Source organism: Lycium barbarum, chromosome 5 (assembly GCF_019175385.1).
Source record: "Lycium barbarum isolate Lr01 chromosome 5, ASM1917538v2, whole genome shotgun sequence".
In the NCBI taxonomy this organism is placed as follows: Eukaryota; Viridiplantae; Streptophyta; class Magnoliopsida; order Solanales; family Solanaceae; genus Lycium; species Lycium barbarum.
In genome coordinates, this window is record NC_083341.1 from 326,908 (window position 1) to 346,800 (window position 19,893).

General features: G+C 36.6%; 1 protein-coding gene across 3 annotated transcripts; it reads left to right on the forward strand.

Annotated features, from left to right (window-relative positions):
• The first annotated feature begins 1,709 nt into the window (after positions 1–1,709).
• On the forward strand, positions 1,710–19,781 carry LOC132639988 (protein trichome birefringence-like 14). 3 transcript variants are annotated; one of them, XM_060356377.1, is made up of 5 exons: positions 1,710–1,941; positions 15,481–15,737; positions 16,894–17,097; positions 17,983–18,178; positions 18,478–19,781. In XM_060356377.1, the coding sequence occupies exons 2-5, from the start codon at positions 15,581–15,583 to the stop codon at positions 19,304–19,306; spliced, it is 1,386 nt and encodes a 461-aa protein (XP_060212360.1). In that variant the 5' UTR covers positions 1,710–1,941; positions 15,481–15,580; the 3' UTR covers positions 19,307–19,781. The 3 variants fall into 3 exon arrangements, with proteins under 3 accessions (XP_060212360.1, XP_060212361.1, XP_060212362.1); XM_060356378.1 differs by lacking the exon at positions 1,710–1,941 and adding an exon at positions 3,766–4,004 and having other exon boundaries at positions 15,401–15,737; XM_060356379.1 differs by lacking the exon at positions 1,710–1,941 and adding an exon at positions 3,766–4,004.
• Positions 19,782–19,893: the final 112 nt, after the last annotated feature.

Genomic DNA, 19,893 nt, shown 5'->3' on the forward strand with positions numbered 1-19,893 from the left:
GGAATCTACCAAACTAATCCTCTTCAATTCATTCTTCTATTGTCGGTATGTAAACTGAAATCAAAGCTCCATTAATCAGACCCGACCCGCCAATTCTCCATTATTCATAAAAATTGTACATATATACGTATATACATTTGAGGCCTGTGCTAAGCCCGGGCCCAAACTCATCATATAAAAATAGTAATTTTAATTAAGAAAATATAACTTGTGTCACATTTTTCTATTGCATAATTAACTTAATCTAATGTTATATTAATCTTTTCTTGTTGATAATTCTTTAAAATTATTAGTTTCTTAGTCACAAATTGAATATTTTTTAAAAGAAAAAATTATTTATGAGGAAGTTTGGAAGGAGATTTAATAGATACAAAGGAAAGCAAAAATTCAATGTTCTATGAATAACATGATTTAAAGTATGAAAATAATTACGATTCGATGAGGATCATAAATTGAAAAACATTAGCATTTTTATGAATTTGTGTGCAGATAATTTTTTGAGAAAATTACACTGTATGTCAATTAGGGTAACAATGCTACCAAAATTAACCCATTTTTTCAATTCTTACAAAAAATGGCCCAAATTTTTTGTATATGTTTGTATATATTTGTATATGTTGGTATAAGTGTTTGTATATGTCGGGCTATTTTTTGCATATAAGTTTTGGGCTATTTTTTTGCAATGTAAGTGACCAACTTGTATATTTCTGAAATTTTCCCTATATTTTTTTTAGTATAAATGGAAATAATTATTTTGGTATTTATTAAGTTTTAGTTTCACTCATAATTTTATGTGACAAGGTTTTATGCTAGTTAAATGTGGCGATTTAAGATTAATTTTAAACGAAATTAAGGGAAAAATAAAACCATAAAATGAACCTCAATAATCAATTTAATTCTTCATGTATATTTTTTGTGCTTAAATATATTCATTCTTATTTAACCAAATAAGAGATTTTAAGAAAAAAAGATTGCGTTGACTGATAATACTACCTTCATTTGCAACACTATATGACACCAATTAATAACTATTACTTTTAGTATTTGTAATACATCATAGATCGTTCAAAGGTGATGGATAAAATTGTTCACAAAATCTTCTTATATAGTTTAACCCCTCTGCCACATGTTATTTTTTAATTGGTCATTTTGCCACGCCACGACGAGTGTAATAAACACATTTTATATTTTTTGCTGATTGTAAAAAAGGTTTTAAATGGTACAAATTCGGAGGGGTTTATGTATTCAATCGGAACAAATGTTAATTTAGGTGACCATGAGGAATATGTGGACAAGTTTAGGGGGTTGTCTATGACTTTTACCTATAAAGAAAGTACTCCCTCCATTCCAATACATGTGATATAATTTGACTAAATACGGAGTTTAAGAAAAAAATTAAAATTTATGGTATAAAACATATCATAGATATCTATGTGGCTGTAAATCATTTTATTAAAAGTAAAAAGAAAAGCTTTTAGTTAAAGTATTTTTAAATACATATCATCTTTTTTTAACAAACTAAAATAAAAAATGTATCACATAAATTGGAACGGACGAAGAGTAATATTTTGCAATTTTATGATGGACTTGTGAATCAATCTAGTCATTTTCCGATGCATGCGGCTACAAATTTGACTTACACAACTCCTCAAATTAAATAACCCTCTTCCTATTGGTTAACACAAAATTCCACCAAATTTGCTGTAGTCTCGATCACACCAGATCTCTCTCTCTCTCTATGTTTATCAAATGTCGGCGAACTGAAATCAAAGCTCCATTTTCAGACCCGACCCGCCAATTCTCCATTCTTTCATAATTGTACATATACATATATATACGTATATCTGCATTTACACATATATTAATACATCGATCTATTAATAGCAGCCAATGTGAATGGAGAAAGGTCTAGGGATCTATCAGCATTGTTAAAAAAAACAGGTACACTTTATATATATATATATATATATATATATATATATATATATATATATATATATATATATATATATATATATATATTTACGTTTCTATGATTTTAGATCTTCATAGGTAATGGCTGGTAATAATTGAATTGATTTTGTTATAGAAGAAATTGAAATGAGATTAAAGTTTAGATTTTTAATAAAAGAATTGTGAAATAAAGGACAAAACTTATTTGGTAATGAAATGCTGTGTTAATTTGGCTGTAATGCTGCCATCTGTCTAATGGGGTTTCTTTATTTTTTTTTTTGTTATTTTCTGTTATGTTTTAGTCTGCTTCTAATTTTTTATAATGTTCTTGCTAGTATTGGTAATTGAATTGATTTTGTTGTACAAGAAGTTGATAAAGGATTAAAGTTTACATTTTTAATAAAGAATTGTGAAATAAAGGACAAAACTTGTTTTGGTATTGAAATGCTGTGTTAATTTTGTTATGTTAATGTTGCCATTTTGGGACTAGTTTTGGAAAGTTAGCTTTAGGAAAGGTATATGCCAATTGGGGTTTGTTTACTTTTTTATTTTTGGTTCTTGTGCTATGTTGTCTGCTTCTTATTTATATAATGCTCTTGCTGGTAATTTAAATATTACTTCTCTTGTTTTTTCGGTAAATTGATTTTGTTATAGAAGAAGTTGAGAAGGATTAAAGTTTGGTTTTTAATAAAGAATTGCAAAATAAAGGACAAAACTTGATTTGGTATGGAAATGCTGTGTTATTTTCTTGTATTATGGAATTGGTGCTTTTTTTTTTTTTTTAAATCTGAAAAGCACCATCACTATGTTGTTCACAGAAAAAATGCTCACCACTACTACCACTCTTTTTTTTATTAAGTGTGCATTCTCATCTTTCATTGATTAACTTATATTTAGCAAGAACTTTATAGTGGTATGAACATCGGTGGTGTGGCGGAAGTAGTAACTGGGTGGTTTAATGGTGATTTATGGGTGGAGAAAAAATGGTGGTTTTATTTTTGTGAAAAGAGAAAGAAGATAAAGATGGAGATGAGGAAGAAGACCGGTGGTGGAGAAAGGATGGGCAATGACGGGTGGAGGAAAGTAATGGATGTTTTTTTCGGTGGTTGGGCGGCGGTTAGATGGAGGTGGTGACCGGACGGAGGTGGTGGCGGCTGGCTAATCGTTTAAGTTTACAATTTTTTTTTTTTACTTAAGTTCTTTTTTTAATAATTTTTTAACCCCTCTGCCACATGTTATTTTTAATTGGTCATTTTGCCACGTCACAGCCAGTGTAATACACACATTTTATATTTTTTGCTAATTATAAAAAAAGGTGTCTAAATGGTACAAATTCGGAGGGGTTTATGTGTTCAATCAGAACAAGCGTTAGTTTAGGTGGCCATGAGGAATATGTGGACAACTTTAGGGGGTTGTCTATGACTTTGACCTATAAAGAAAGTACTCCCTCCATTCCAATACATGTAATATAATTTGACTAAATACAGAGTTTAAGAAAAAAATTAAAATTTATGGTATAAAACATATTATAAATATCTATGTGGCTGTAAATCATTTTATTAAAAGTAAAAAGAAATTTTATTTAGTTAAAGTATTTCTAAATACATATCATCTTTTTTTAACAAACTAAAAGAAAAAATGTATCACATAAATTGGAACAGAGGAAAAGTAATATTTTGCAATTTTATGATGGACTTGTGAATCAATCTAGTCATTTTCCGATGCATGCGGCTACAAATTTGACTTACACAACTCCTCAAATTAAATAACCCTCTTCCTATTGGTTAACACAAAATTCCACCAAATTTACTATAGTCTCGATCACACCAGATCTCTCTCTCTCTCTCTATCTTTATCAAATGTCGGCGAACTGAAATCAAAGCTCCATTTTCAGACCCGACCCGCCAATTCTCCATTCTTTCATAATTGTACATATATATACATATACGTATATCTGCATTTACACATATATTAATACATCGATCTATTAATAGCAGCCAATGTGAATGGAGAAAGGTCAAGGGATCTATCAGCATTGTTAAAAAAAGCAGGTACACTTTATATATATATATATATATTATTTTAATTTAATTTTTTTTTACGTTTCTATGATTTTAGATCTTCATAGGTAATGGCTGGTAATAATTGAATTGATTTTGTTATACAAGAAATTGAAATGAGATTAAAGTTTAGATTTTTAATAAAAGAATTGTGAAATAAAGGACAAAACTTATTTGGTAATGAAATGCTGTGTTAATTTGGCTGTAATGCTGCCATCTGTCTAATGGGGTTTCTTTATTATTATTTTTTTGTTATTTTCTGTTATGTTTTAGTCTGCTTCTAATTTTTTTATAATGTTCTTGCTAGTATTGGTAATTGAATTGATTTTGTTATACAAGAAGTTGATAAAGGATTAAAGTTTGTATTTTTAATAAAGAACTGTGAAATAAAGGACAAAACTTGTTTTGGTATTGAAATGCTGTGTTATTTTGTTGTGTTAATGTTGCCATTTTGGGACTGGCTTTTGGAAAGTTAGATTTAGGAAAGGTATATGCCAAATGGGGTTTCTTTACTTTTTTTATTTTTTGGTTCTTTTCTGTTACTGTGTTTTAGTCTGCTTCTAATTTATATAATGCTCTTGCTTCTTGTTTTTTGATTTTGTTATAGAAGAAGTTGAAAAATGATTAAAGTTTATGTATTTTTAGTAAAGAATTGTGAAATAAAGTGTAACGAACCAAATTCTTAACACGTCTAACAACTTGTATTAATCCAAACACAGTAGCAATACAATAACGATTCTGGAAATAACAATAGAAATCTGACTGAAATACAAAGGATAGAAAGAAGGAGATGAGAATCAGAGATACTGAGAATGGGGATGAGAAGAAGCAGACTTTTGAGTTTAGACTCAACAATATTCGCATAACCGCAATTGCTCCTATCCGACACTATTTATCAGCCTAGATCCCAAAATAACCACTTAATATGGTGTTGGGCTGCTTCTGCCTGAGGCTTCTATGTAATATTTCCACTGGTCCATTTATTAAACTGGTTCGGGCCCATTCATAACAATACTCCCCTCCTCAATAAGAACCTTGTCCTCAAGGTTCGAGTAGAGTAACACTAATATCATAGCGCCCAAGGCCCATATGCATACTAGAGAGAAACCACCAGTACTATATTCTATAATGACAAGAGTGTGTGTAGAGATGTTCAAAGAGTCCGCGACGTCAACCTTTGAGTGGAATATGCAGACTAGAATCAAAACCAAGGAAAATGCTCGGCTTATACCTTGCTCCCTAAACCATAACAGAAATTCCATATGGCATAATGCCATTCCAAGCCCCATTTCCATGTTCACATGCTCAAGCAACATTAGGACCTCATGAACATGATGTTGAAGCAAATCAAAAATCATTCCAGCAGCCATACTATAAGCTTTAGCCAAGGGAAACTGTCTCTTTTCCCACTTTATCTGTAGCATAAAAAGTCCTGAAAATTGTGCGGGCTGACGGAAAAAGATCCATACGCATTCTAACACTGCTATAGTAGCTTTCAAGTGTATCACTTGGCAAACACCACCAATAGCTGTAATAATGAACTTCAGCAGGGATCCATCGAGAACGGGAGTCAAAAATCGATCTAAAGACAACAAAAGCTCATGAAATATCAAACTCTTTAACGAATCACCAACTGTTTTATCCATAATACCTGTGAATATTTCGTCATAAACTCTTAGAACTCTATAAAATACAGTCAGCTTGAATTCCAAAAGATCCTCACTCCAGTTTTTAACGCCTTCTGGCCAAAAACCTCCTGAAGCACCCATGTAGATGTAATTCGACCAAAGAAATGAGTCCTTTAACATTTTCAGCATAGTGAACCAGCAAAGAAATGCTCTGTAATTCAGAGGTATAGCAAGTTCTAAGACACTCATAAAGGAACTCATTATTTGTCTTAATTTGGCTAGACTACTCTTCTCTTCCATATTTTAAAAAACTACCTTCAAGTTTTGTTCACAGTGCCTGTAGAAGGAAAAGAGAGCTGCAATGTTTTCTACAATGCATTCAAGAGCACAAACAAAAGCCGATAGAAAATGAGCTCTTCCACCCGGTCGCCTCATAGAAAGTAATAGCCCTTGTGCAACGCTCTTTATAGTTCTAGATGTAACTTCAAAGAATGGGCAACTTTCCAACAACCCAAGTGATTCTCCAGTAAAAGCATTCCCCACCAAACACACGAGCACCTTGGCTCGTCCAATTTCCATTGCACAAACACATAAACCAAAATGCAATGACATGTTAGAATCATTATTAAGAACAAAGCCGACATAGTAATTCGGTAGGTGCACAAGAACCCCATTTGACTTAAACTCCTCAGGAACCTTTTGATAGACAATTAGGAGTATCTTATGCAAGTGAAACTGGAAGAATGTGCCTGAGATAGGGCTTAAACTAAATGTAGTTACTACATGAAAGATGAGGTGATATGGCATCTGAATGGAGGAAAGTAAAGTGTCACCCAAGTAAATCAAATTGTCCGTGTGAGCAGCTGGTTTCACTCTAAGCTCCTGCAAGTGTATCGAAGTACTCTTGTCTTGTCTAATTTTCCTTAATGCAGCGCATTGGAAACCTCACACCTCATAGAGATCAGAAATGCCAATATTTTCTTTTTTTTGGTAAAGTAATAAAATTCATTAGTAAAACATCAAGAAGATGCAAGGTTACAGATGGGAAAAGCTGGCAGGCTTGGCAAAACCTGTAGAACAATCTAAAGATATCCTATCTCTACTGAACTAGAGAAAAGGAGCTGATAAAATCTAGAAAGTTACCCACATTGTTTACAGGGGCAAAAAAATGCCAACTAAAAAGACTAACTAAACACCTAGACTTTAGAGAGCAAATAGGAGTTGAGATTCCTTCAAAGCATCTGTTGTTTCTCTCCTTCCATAGGGTCCAAAAAATTACTGCTGGGATCATTCTCCAAATTCTTTTAATGGATTTGTCAACTCTCCAGAGTATCCAGCTAGCATATGCATCTTTGATGTTGAAGGGCATTACCCATTGTAGACCAAGCATAGAGTAGAAGAAAAACCGGAGGCTAGCTGCTGCAGGGCAGTGCAAAAATAGATGGTTGACACTTTCATTGGTCTGCTTGCACATGGTACACATGTTAACAACTATTACACCTCTCCTTCTAAGATTGTCTTGTGTTAGGCATGCTTCCTTCAGTGCAGTCCAAGTGAAGCAAGTAACTCTGAGAGGCTGTCTGGTTCTCCATACAAGCTTCCAAGGCCAAACCTCTAAAAGGCTATTTTGAGAGCACCAGTTGTTGTAACATTCCTTCACAGTGAAAATCTTTTCCTTAGAATTGCCCCAGAGTATTCTGTCCTGAAAATCTGCCACCAAAGTACTTTGTCCCAAACTTTCTAATAGAGAAAGAAAATCATCAACTTCCCAATCCTGTAAGTTTCTCCTTAAAATTGGTGTCCAACAGTTGTTAACTCTATATTGAGCTAATGTTGCTTCTTTGTTAGAAGCTATCAGAAATAGTGAGGGAAATAAATCTTTTACTAAAGTGTCCCCAAGCCATTTGTCCTGCCAAAATCTGATCTTGAGCCCATTTCCAGCCTTGAATGAGACAGCCTGGAAGAATTCCTCTTGGAGACTACTGATGTGTTTCCATACTCCAACACCATGTGGTTCATTGCTTTTCTTTGCAGTCCAGTGGTCTTGAATACCATATTTAGCTTTGATGATTTCCTTCCAGTACCCTGCCTCATTTTGACCATATCTCCAAAGCCACTTCATGAGTAGGCTGTTGTTATGAAACTTAAGATTTCTAATCCCCAGCCCCCCTTGGCCTTTGGGTTGAATAACTGATTGCCATTTGACCAAAGAGAATTTATGAGTAACACTGTTACCTTCCCATAGGAATTTCCTTCTAAGCCTGTCAATTTGCTTTAGAACTGAGGTTGGCATAGGGAAGAGTGACATAAAGTAAGTGGGAATGCTGTCTAGGACACTTTTGATGAGGGTGAGCCTGCCACCCAATGAGAGATATTGCATCTTCCAAGTGGCTAGTCTTTTCTCCATTCTTTCAATGACCCCACTCCATATCCCAGATGATTTGAATTTAGCACCCAAAGGAAGTCCCAAATAGGTGGTGGGAAAGGAGCCTGTTTTGCAGCTAAGAATATCAGCAAGAGCTTCTAGGTTGGTCACTTCATTCACTGGATATATAGTGCTCTTACGCATGTTGATATGAAGTCCAGAGATGGCCTCAAAGATCATGAGGGTAGTGTTGAGATTAGAGACCTGCTGACAATCAGCTTCACAAAATATAAGGGTGTCATCTGCATAGAGTAGATGAGAGACTGAGACTGAGGTGGAAGGATTTCTGCCCACTTGGAACCCTTGAATCCACTGAAGTTCTTTGGCCTTTGCTAACAACTGAGATAATCCTTCCATCGCAATGATAAAGAGGAAAGGGGACAATGGATCCCCCTGCCTGAGTCCCTTTTGAGAAGAGAAAAACCCAACTGGACTTCTGTTCACCAGAATTGAAAACTTCACTGTCGAAATACAGAAATAAATCCACCTTATCCACCTTTCCCCGAAACCCATTTGCTTCAAAATGTTGACTAAATAAGCCCAGTTAAGCTGATCAAAAGCTTTCTCAATATCTAATTTGCATAGGATCCCAGTCTCACCACTTTTAATTTTCCAGTCTAGCACTTCATTGGCAATCATAGATGCATCAGTGATCTGTCTATTCTTCAGAAAAGCACTCTGCTGTCCAGAAACTAAGGAATCCACCACTTTTCCGAGCCTCTTAGCTAAAATTTTGGCCAGCAATTTGTAGACACTGCCTATAAGACTTATAGGCCTATAATCTCTAAGCTCTGCGGCCCCTTTCTTCTTTGGGATAAGAGCAATGAAAGAGGCATTGCATGATCTCACCATTTGGCAGTTCTGATGAAAGAAATTAAAAGCTGCTAGCAGGTCTGCTTTGATGAAGTTCCATGATTTTTGAAAGAAAGCCATAGTGAAACCATCAGGGCCTGGAGCTTTGTCAGGGGCACAAGTCATGAGAGCTTCTAAAATCTCCATTTCGGTGAAAGGAAGTTCAAGGTCCTCTTTATCCACTGTGTTGAGACTTGACAGACCTTCAAAGACAGCTGAGGGTCTCCAAGATTCAGTTTCTTTGTAAATTTGTTGATAGTACTCCAGAATACCATCCTTGATCCTTCCTTTGTCTTCAATTACTTCATCCCCTATTTTGAGTCTGTCAATGGTATTGCCCTTTCTATGAGAGTTGGCCATTCTTTGGAAAAACTTTGTATTCTTATCCCCCTCTTTCAACCATAAACATCTTGATTTTTGTCTCCATGAGATCTCTTCAGCGGTTGCTATTTGCTGAATTTCAAGTTTGAGATTCAATGTCTGACCTTTCTCTTCTGTAGAGAGAGCTCTGAGCTCAGCTAACTGGTCCAGCTTCCAAAGTTCTTTGAGTGCCTTGTTCCTTTGAGTCTCGATTGTTCCATAGACCTCCCTATTCCATTTAGTAATGTCTTTCTTGAGATTCCTTAGTTTCTGCATTAGCACAAAGTCTGGGGTGCCTAATACAGTGTAAGAAATCCACCATCCTTCTATCATGTCCATGAAACCCTCAGCTTGAAGCCACATGTTTTCAAATTTGAAATAAGAAGGTGTGGTCTCCCAATCTCCACTTTCCAGGATAATTGGTTTATGATCAGAAAAAACTCTAGGCAAGGGGTACTGTTTGATAGTATTGAACATCTCGCTCCATTCTGTTGAGATAAGGAACCTGTCAATTCTAGAGGCTTGGAGAGACTCCTCCCCTCTTGACCAGGTAAATTGTGCTCCCTGAAGTGGAGGGTCAATCAAATCCAGGTCTAGAATAGTGTTGGAGAAGCCCAGCATCGCCCTTGATCTTCTAACGCAGTTCAATCTTTCCCCCACAAATCTGCACACATTGAAATCCCCTCCTATGACCCATAGGTCAGACCACAATCCCCTGATAGATGCTAACTCGAGCCAAAGATCCTCCCTTTCTGGATTGGTATGAGGGCCATAAACACTAGTAAAAACCCATTTGAAATCCTCAGCAAGACTTTCGAATCTACATGATAAAGAAAAGGCTCCTGCTTCAAAATCAACACATTTCCAAGCTCTTTTGTCCCACATTATTAATATCCCACCTTTGGTACCAATTGCTTTGACTTCTGCCCAAGAGATCCATCTGTTTCCCCAAATTTGCCTGATTAGAGATGGATTCCATGTCTCTATTTTGGTTTCCTGCAGGCAAATAATATCAACTCCCCACTTGTGAATAAGAGATTTCAAAGTGCTTCTCTTGTCTTTATTGTTGAGACCCTGCACATTCCAGCTGAGTGTTTTAACTCTCATCTGGAATGAGCCTTTTGAGACCTGCCCCTCTCTTTCTTCCCACTCCCGTCCTGGAGACCCCAATCCAATCTTTTAAGTTCAGTAACTGCTTTGCTTTTCCCTTTCTTTAATTCTCCTGTTTTATTTTTTTGCTCAAGAATCTGCACTTTTCTTTTTTCCTCCATTCTCAGAATAATTCCCAGAAGTTCGTGTTCAAACCCAGCAACATTTACCCCCAACACTTTGCAAGCCTTCATCATTGTCAACTTCGTCCATTTTGAGGTTTCCACCACATCAGGGATATCAACAATTTGAATTTGTGGATCATGCCAAGGCAAAGGAAGAAAACTGTTGTAGGACTGAGATGAGATACCAGAGTCAGATTCATTTGAAACTGACAGTGCTGAGAATATCGGTTTGGGTATATGTGGGTCCATCGAGTGCCCTGCGTGAACCGCTTCATCATCTGCTTCAGGCTCGGACAGTGTCCCCTCCATGAGTTCTAAATCCCTGAGACTAAAAGCTTGAATTTCTAGTTCAAAAGGATCAAAAGAGAATGAAGCATTCAAGGAAGATGAAGCTCTGAAGCAGCATGGGTCCAGCTTTGGTACAGATGATCTCCACACTTGCTTCTTTTTGTGTTGCTTGAAGTGTTTGCTTGTAAGTGGGCCTTTAGTGTAGTAACCGTTGTTCAAAGCTAATGAAGTTCTCCCTTTGTAGTGTTTCTTACTACCCTGACTATTAGAAGAGAATAAGGCCGGCCCATTTGTGTTTAAATCCTTCGAATTCCTTCTTTTCTCCACAGGTTCTTCCACACGTGTGTCACGTGAATCATTAATGGTATTAGCACGGGGAGCTGAGAGAGAATTTGATCCCATCTTATTACCAACCTCGGGCAAACCAGTTGAAGGACCAGCATGTAAAGAAAAAGACCGGATTTCCTTAATTATTGGCAATTCGAAGATCCTATCATCAAATTCAAAATTCAAACTTGCCGGAAACTTCATAGCTGATTTTTTGACGCAGATGCGAGCCCAGATCAGGTGGGTTCTGTTCTTCGTATCTTCATCAACACCGACATAACCCCCGCAACGAGCCCCTATATGTTCAAAAGTATCCATTGACCAAGCATTTAGAGGGATTCCAAAAACTTTCAACCATATGTTTTCCGAGCAGTTACCAGATTGCAATGAGAAAATGTCATGCGACCACCAAGATAAAGAAAGATGTCTTCCGTTCCAGAACCAATTCCCTGCCTTTACCCTTATTGCCTCTTGCCTGGAAGGAAGCTCAAAGAGGAACTGATTGTGGTCTAAAGGTATGACTTTGATGCCAGCAGTAACTCTCCATCTACTAATGAACCATTTCTGAATAGTTTCGGGATTGGGACTGTGATGAAATGGATCATTGAAGGTGCCAACCAAGCTTCTGTGCAAAGGATGTTTTCCATTCAATTCTCCTTTGTTGGTTCCTTGACTTATATCTGGCCATCTGTCAATGCTAGCAGCTGCACGATAAGATTTTGTCAATGGGGGAGGAGGAAGCAGTGGCTCTGCTTCGCTGAATTCTTTCAGAAATTGAAGGATTTTCTTCGCAATATCTGACCATCCACTGTTGAGGCTGATCTCAGGGATTATCACTGCTGCTTTAGATGAACCATGCCAAACCTCTATGCGAACAAATCTACCATAAACATTGAAATTTTGGTAAACTCTGAAAAGATTGTGTTGTTGTTTTCTACCCCACCTTCTATATAGTCGACCAGTGCCTTTTGATGCTTGAATAAGCGCTTCGCACACCCATCTCAGGTTCTGAATATCCATATTGATCTTGCTTGTATATCTCTTGCCCCTTTCTATTAATGAAAACCAGTTATAATATTTATCCCCTGTATTCCTGAGTTCAAAGGATTTATCCCCACTGATGAAAAAAAGGTGTGAGCCCTGCATGTTTCTAATGAAAGTCACTGAAACTGAAGGAGTTTTATGTTGATTGATGTGGTCACCGTCACTGTCAGATGTCACCGGTGATTCTGCCGACAGCAACTCAGGTCGTCGGAGTTTTTTTTTTTTTTTTTTTTTTTTTTTCTCCGGCACTGACAGGTCGCCGGAAAAATTATCCGGCACTGTCAGAGGTCGCTGATGTCGACAGAGGGTAGATCTGAAAAGATTTGGAGGAGAGAGAAAGCAAAAGAACTAGAAAAAGCTGTAGATGGAGGCTATGGAGGAGAGAGAAAAAGCTGTAGATGGAGGCTATGGAGGAGAGAGAGAGCTGGAGTCATGCTGGAGTGAGGGCTGTGATGGTCCCAATATTTTCTCCAAGCCTCACATAGAACATTACTTCACTGACAACAGGAGACAACGCAAACTCAAATTTAAATGTACTATCTTCGTTGAAAAATACTGAGTCAAAAATAATATCAACTGACCCAAGGATATTGCAACAAAATTAGCCTAATCAGAGAATCGGATTGGTTAAGATCCTTCAAATAATTGTGTCTCCTCATTTTAGCAGCTTCAGATGGCAATATAAGTTGTGGTCTCTGACCAGTGTCGTACCATTTGCATAAATGAACGTTACGTGCAAGGTAGAATATATCTTTAAAGACTTCCTTCAAATTTGGTTCACAATTAGTGCGTAAAGTCATTATAAATGCAATATAAGCAACAGTGCTAGTTGAGTTGTGCACAAAGCAAGTAGATAAACGAAGAGGGCTATGCGGAATTAGCTCTAAATTGACCGTAAATTCCTCCTTGGTGTCATAGAGCATACTGGGAAGTACAACCAACTGCCCTATGCGTATATGTTGGAATGTCGAGTGAAGGTAAACCAGCGGGAATTTGGTTTTCCTTTGAGGAAATTCATCGAACAGGTGGTGCTCGCTACCCTCTGAACTTGGAGCTGCTTTATCTTTCTCGTCTATTGCAACATCATCTTCAGCAAATGTCTTGCTGGGGACGAGCAGAGTGTCCAAATGACCAATTGAAAGGAAGTTACCCACGGACTCTAGATTTTCTTGCTCCAATGTGAGAGTTTCTAACATCGTTGGAGGGACCTTGGAATTCTCTGTAGGGCTGGCGTTGCCATCGTCCAAATCAGAAGCAATCTCCGATGGTGCGACCTTCGCTGTTTCGCGCCAATCAGCCAAAGATGTATCGGCAGCCGAACTTTCTTGAGCGTTAGCCAACTTTTGGGAGCAAACAGAAAGGATGTTCTGGACGTCCTCGAGTTTTCGGCGCATATAAGAACAATTCGCGTTCATCTGCAGTAGCAAATCCATGACCCTAGCGTTCACTGTAGGAAAAAGGTAGAAACGAGAGGCATCCATGGAGGAGGAGCAATGAAAGCACCAAAGTAACGAACCAAATTCTTAACACGTCTAACAACTTGTACTAATCCAAACACAGTAGCAATACAATAACGATTCTGGAAATAACAATAGAAATCTGACTGAAATACAAAGGATAGAAAGAAGGAGATGAGAATCAGAGATACTGAGAATGGGGATGAGAAGAAGCAGACTTTTGAGTTTAGACTCAACAATATTCGCATAACCGCAATTGCTCCTATCCGACACTATTTATCAGCCTAGATCCCAAAATAACCACTTAATATGGTGTTGGGCTGCTTCTGCCACTGGTCCATTTATTAAACTGGTTCGGGCCCATTCATAACATAAAGGACGAAACTTGATTTGGTATCGTAATGCTGCCTTACTTTTGCTGTAATGCTGCCATTTAGGGACTAGTATTTGGAAAGGTAGCTTTAGGAAAGGTATATGCCAATTGGGGCTTGTTTACTTTTTTATTTTTGGTTCTTGTGTTATGTTTTAGTCTGCTCCTAATTTATATAATGCTCTTCCTGGTAATTTAAATATTACTTCTCTTGTTTTTTCGGTAAATTGATTTTGTTATAGAAGAAGTTGAAAAGGATTAAAGTTTGTTTTTCAATAAAGAATTGCAAAATAAAGGACAAAACTTGATTTCGTATCGAAATGCTGTGTTATTTTTTTTGTATTAAGTTATGGCATTGGTGTTTTGTTTTTCGCTGTGATGCTGCCATTTGAGACTAGCTTTTTGTTAGCTAAAGAATAGTTGATTCACCAGCAAATATGTTCATTTTCATAATAGTTCTGCTAACGAAATGTTGATTTAACGGTAAATGGTATTATAGTACGAAGAGATTAATACCAAAGTGTGTATTCAAGATTGAAGAAGTCCCCTACCTCATGTGGTTGTGGCCTTGTGACAGTATAATAATTATATAATTCTTTTTTTTTAATTACAAAAAAAAAATCATGTAGTTTCTTTCAGAATCAAAGAGAAAAAAGCGAAAATTATATGAGACAACACGAGAAGGTAATGAACGCTTTGAAATGCTATACGCAACATATGATATGCCTAATTTCAGATCGTGAATTGTTAAGCTGAAATCTCATGAATAACTTGAGAGGAGAAATATAAAATACTCCCTCTGTCCCAATTTATGCAATACATTTCGCTTCCCAAGATTCAAACTGTATGAACTTTGTATGAACTTTGTCCAACGTTTTAAGATGTATTTTTTCACCAAATTGATATGAGAAAAGTTGTAACTTATAGCACTTTTCAATTTTCATGTAGTTTTCAAATATATAAATGTTAATTTTAAAATATTGAGTTAATCTAAGGGTAAAAGGGAAAGTTTATAGTTAAATTATTTCTAAATATAGAAATGTATCATTTTTTTGGGGATAGACTAAAAAGGAAAGTGTATTACATAAATTGGGATAGGGGAGTACAATTTAGCTTCAAAGTTTAGTCAAATTGACTCTTGTAAAGTGAACAGTGTCACATAAATTGGGATGGAGAGAGTAATGTTGTACATTGAAACGTCTAATTCTTAGATTCCTGTAACTTGAGAGGTCGTAGAAGTTCCGTTAATCTTGAATATTTCCAACATTTTGTTCTGATTTAATGAAGTACATTTGTATTTGAGTGCTTGAGTAGTTACCTTGACGTGGTTCTTTTTTTTTTTTTTTTTTTTTTTTTTTTTAGCTTCTATCATATAGTTTCAAGAGCCCAGGGCTGTGAAAGTTGTAGCTAAAATCTTGATGGTTGTTGTCCGAATCTCCCAGATGTTCTTCACTTCACACATGTACAAAAGCTCATTCGTGTTGTAGCGGAAGAACGGCAGCAACTCACAAGTATATATCTGCTTGGAGTGTGCATAGAAAAATGAAAGGCGGAAATGTTGGAAGATTTTGGGGAGGACAGTTCTCCTTTTTCCTGGCTGCTATCTTATTTACAACCATATTTCTTTGGTGCTGGGAGAAGAATCCACTTCTTACTAGCTTATTGTCAGCACAAGATCAGTTTATAATGCAGTCCGCAGGTTTGTACTTGATTGAAAACCTGTGAGCATTAATAACATGTCAAAGCTGTATTTTTCACGATTAATCTTTTTGCATGTTTGTCAGAAAAGATATTACACCAGAGATAAAAAAGATACTATGAACTTATAAGTCAAGATATCTTTTATTGTCTTCCGGTCAACTTTTTATCTTATCTTGCACTGATAGTTCTGTTTTAAAAATCAAGCATTTATCCATACTCTAATAGTCATGTCTTATTCAAATGCGACACTTTGATGGGAGGATATTTATGCAGTCGTCTAGTGATAATTAGACTAGTGACTGGCCCTTTTCTTTATCCTTTATGAGTAATCAAAGAAAATATTACTCCTAGAAGATATCCTTGCTTGTTCTAAACTTGTAATTGACCACTAACGATCCACTCCAACCTTGATCGTGCACAATTCTGTTTCCCGATAATCCCTCATATCCCTCCGATTTGAATTTATTTTTCCTTAATAAGACGCCATGATAGGAGAGGGCAATGATTAGATGGAACACTCAGGTTGAAGTTTCATTCTTCATGCATGCCATTGATATGATTTTATTAATGGATTATGCTGGACTAGTGCACGGTTGAGCTTAGTACCATAATTAATTATGGTTCTTGGCCTCCGATTTCCTCTGAACAATATTCTTTCTCAGCTTTTTCGACGAAGATATGATGGATTGACCGCAGCTACATGCCCGTCCTGATCATTTTGATAGATATTTTTTATTGGCATATTTGCCTGTTCTTCTGAGACATATACTTGCCAAAATCGAATTAATTTTCCCCTTAATTCCAATCTTGGATGTCTTCATCCAAAAAAATCAAGTGCTTATTGTTGGTTCTAATGAAGTAACTGCCTGAAAGACGATTAGTTATAGGAGAGAAGAAAGTAAAAGAAAACCAGGGCAAAGATACAAATTTGCCAAGGAACTAGTCTTTTCAAACTCTGAAAGTTTGTGTGTCTTTACCTTTGCTGCATTTGGAGCTATAATCTTTATGACTTAAATTAGTTCTCTTTTCCTCCTGTTTAGTGTTTATAGCACCATTTTGTGATGTTATGTAGTCTATAATGCTCGTATCAGTAAGGTAATGATCTCAATAAATTATTTTCGAAGTATTCACTGCTATTTCCATTCTTATTGTAGAGATTTCAGTGGATGAATCTGCAGTTTCAGTGAGATCAAACGAACAAATAGTGGACGAGCATTCAAATTCACAAATAGAAGAAGGCAGAATAGAGGAAGATAGATTGAAAGTTTTTGATAGTTCTGTTAAGAATGTCACAGTCACGCCTTCCACCAAAAGGAGAGATGATAAAAAAATTATGACTTACCGATTAGAGAGAAAAGGTAATGTTTCTGTTTGGTTTTCTCATTCTATTTAAAACTGATATGGTACACTCTTTCCTTTTTCCCTTCAAGAGGTGGTCCTTTCCTATTTCCTTGCGTTGCTATATTGTTATAAAGCACATTGCTACTTTAGAAAATTTAAAAGAGCCGATTGCTTTTGGACTAATGTGTTTAAATGGTTTGCAAGGATTCAAAATCGTCTTTTGCTGATCAGTATTTATACCATGTTATGAATTCAATGAAGGATCAATTACAAGAAAAAGCCTTTTTTAGGAAAAGAAAAGGGAAGATTGAGACACATATTTGGTTGAGAGAAGGAGTTGTAAGTTCTGTTTTAACATAAGAAGTGCAGAAATGCTCTGACCAACGTTAGTTATAATTAGAGACGCATTAATTCTATTTTAGACCAATTGTACCAAAGATTGCAACAACTACAAAACACTTTGACTTTAAGTTCTTCCAAGACCAAAAAAAGGCTGATTTGCAATGGACCGCTTGCACCATAACTGGAGTTCATGTTTCAATTAAAGTAAATAATCTCTATGACTTCCTATCAATGCAAAAATGAGAGAAAATGGGAATGAGATCCATTGCGTTGATTATACATAATATACCGGTTGGGAGAAACTACTTATTTTGGCCTTTGAAGCTTTAGCGTCCTTTTGAGTTTGGTTGTGACCAATATCCCTCCCGACTGCTATAATCTATGAAAATTCTCAAGTTTGGCTCTGAGATTAGCTTGAATGAATTGATGTGTAAGGGGGGAATTCTCAGAAGTCTTTAGCTGATGTACATTTAAGTAGGTTAATCTAATTGTTACATTTGACGTTTCATCTGAAAAGATTAAAGATATTGTATCCTCATGCTGCTGTTCCATTTTTGTAGCTTGCAATTTTGCTAAAGGCAGGTGGATGGCAGACAGTAGGAGACCATTATACTCTGGGTTTAAATGTAAGCAATGGTTATCAGATATGTGGGCATGCAGACTGACCCAACGTACTGACTTTTCCTATGAGGGATATCGTTGGCAACCAGAAAATTGTGAGATGCCAGACTTTAATGGTTCAGAATTCTTGAGAAGGTATAGCGTTTTTCTTAAATTGTTCCCATCGTTGTCTCGAGTGCAGTAGAGTGAGGTGGGTAATGAGTTACACATTATGCCGGTATCCATCTGAAGTTTGAATTTGTCACTTAGTTTTGATATCACCACGTGTTGATATTCAGGAACATGCAGTTTTGCAACTAAAATTGTAGTCGCCTGTGTTAAGAGATTGATAAGATGTTACTAAGAGATGAGATATTAAAAGGCAAACATTGAACCAATTATTTTGAGCAGATTTCACATTTACTGCCTCAACCCCTTAATGAACTTCATTTCAGAATGCAGGACAAAACTATTGCTTTTATTGGAGATTCACTAGGCAGACAGCAATTCCAGTCTCTCATGTGTATGGTCACTGGCGGTGAGGACAAACTTGAAGTTGAAAATATAGGATGGAAGTATGGCTTGGTCAAACCACGTGGTGCTGTACGTCCTGATGGCTGGGCTTATAGGTTTCAGAAAACAAACACCACAATTTTGTATTACTGGTCAGCAAGTCTTTGTGGTATAGAGCCCTTCAATGTCACAGATCCTGCCACAAAGTCTGCGATGAACTTGGATCAACCTCCTGCCTTTCTGAGGAAATATCTTGATCAATTTGATGTTGTGGTGCTGAATACAGGTCATCACTGGAACAGAGGGAAGATTAACGCAAACCGATGGGTGATGCATGTAAATGGAAAGCCTGTTGTAGACAGGAAGCTTGCAGAAATAGGAAATGCTAAAAACTTCACAGTTGATAGTATTTCCAGATGGCTTGATTCCCAGATTGCTTCACGTCCACAGCTTAAGGCTTTCTTCAGGACCATCTCCCCCAGACATTTCCTCAATGGGGACTGGAATACTGGAGGTCGATGTGACAATACTATTCCACTTACTAACGGAAATGAAGTCCAGCAAGAGGAATCAAGTGATCCAGTTATAGGGGATGCTGTGAAGGGCACAAAAGTTAAGTTATTGGATATAACAGCTATTTCTGAACTAAGGGACGAGGGTCATATATCTCATTACAGTATAAAAGCATCAGAAGGTATAAACGACTGCTTGCATTGGTGCCTACCCGGCATCCCTGACACGTGGAACGAACTCTTGTATGCACAACTTTAGTGTCTATAGAATCTGATGAAAAAAGCATGAAGCTCATACAACCTGACCAATGTTGATGACCTGTCACTCGTGTTTTGTCCAATTCAGCTTGCTAGCCCGCTCGTGTATTCTATTGTATTCTTTTTGTAAGTAGAGTTATTCATATACCAAGGAAGAAAAAGCAGCTATTCCCAAGTCAAATCAGACATGAAGCAAGATGAAAATGCAATGCGCTATGGACTAAAATGCTTCATCTGCAGAGGATACTGAAGCTGCTGCAGCTTGACAACATCCATGGCTTTTTTTCATGAAAAGTTTCTTCCTCTGTAGGCTCACACTCATCAGAATATTAGGGATTCTTTAGTTTGAACTGAGATTTATACCAATTGCCTATACTGATAGATGTTTTTTAGAGATTTAGTCTTGATAGATTCGTTGTTGTAACATCATTACCATTTATTATTTATCAATAGATGTTTACAATACTTTGCTGGAGTGTTTTTGGTTGGGCTTCCATTCAAAGCTTATAAAACTTCTCCTTCCGACCTTTTAGTATCAGGCAGGTGTCAAACCATATATACATCGTGTTACTGCTTTGCAGAGTCCTT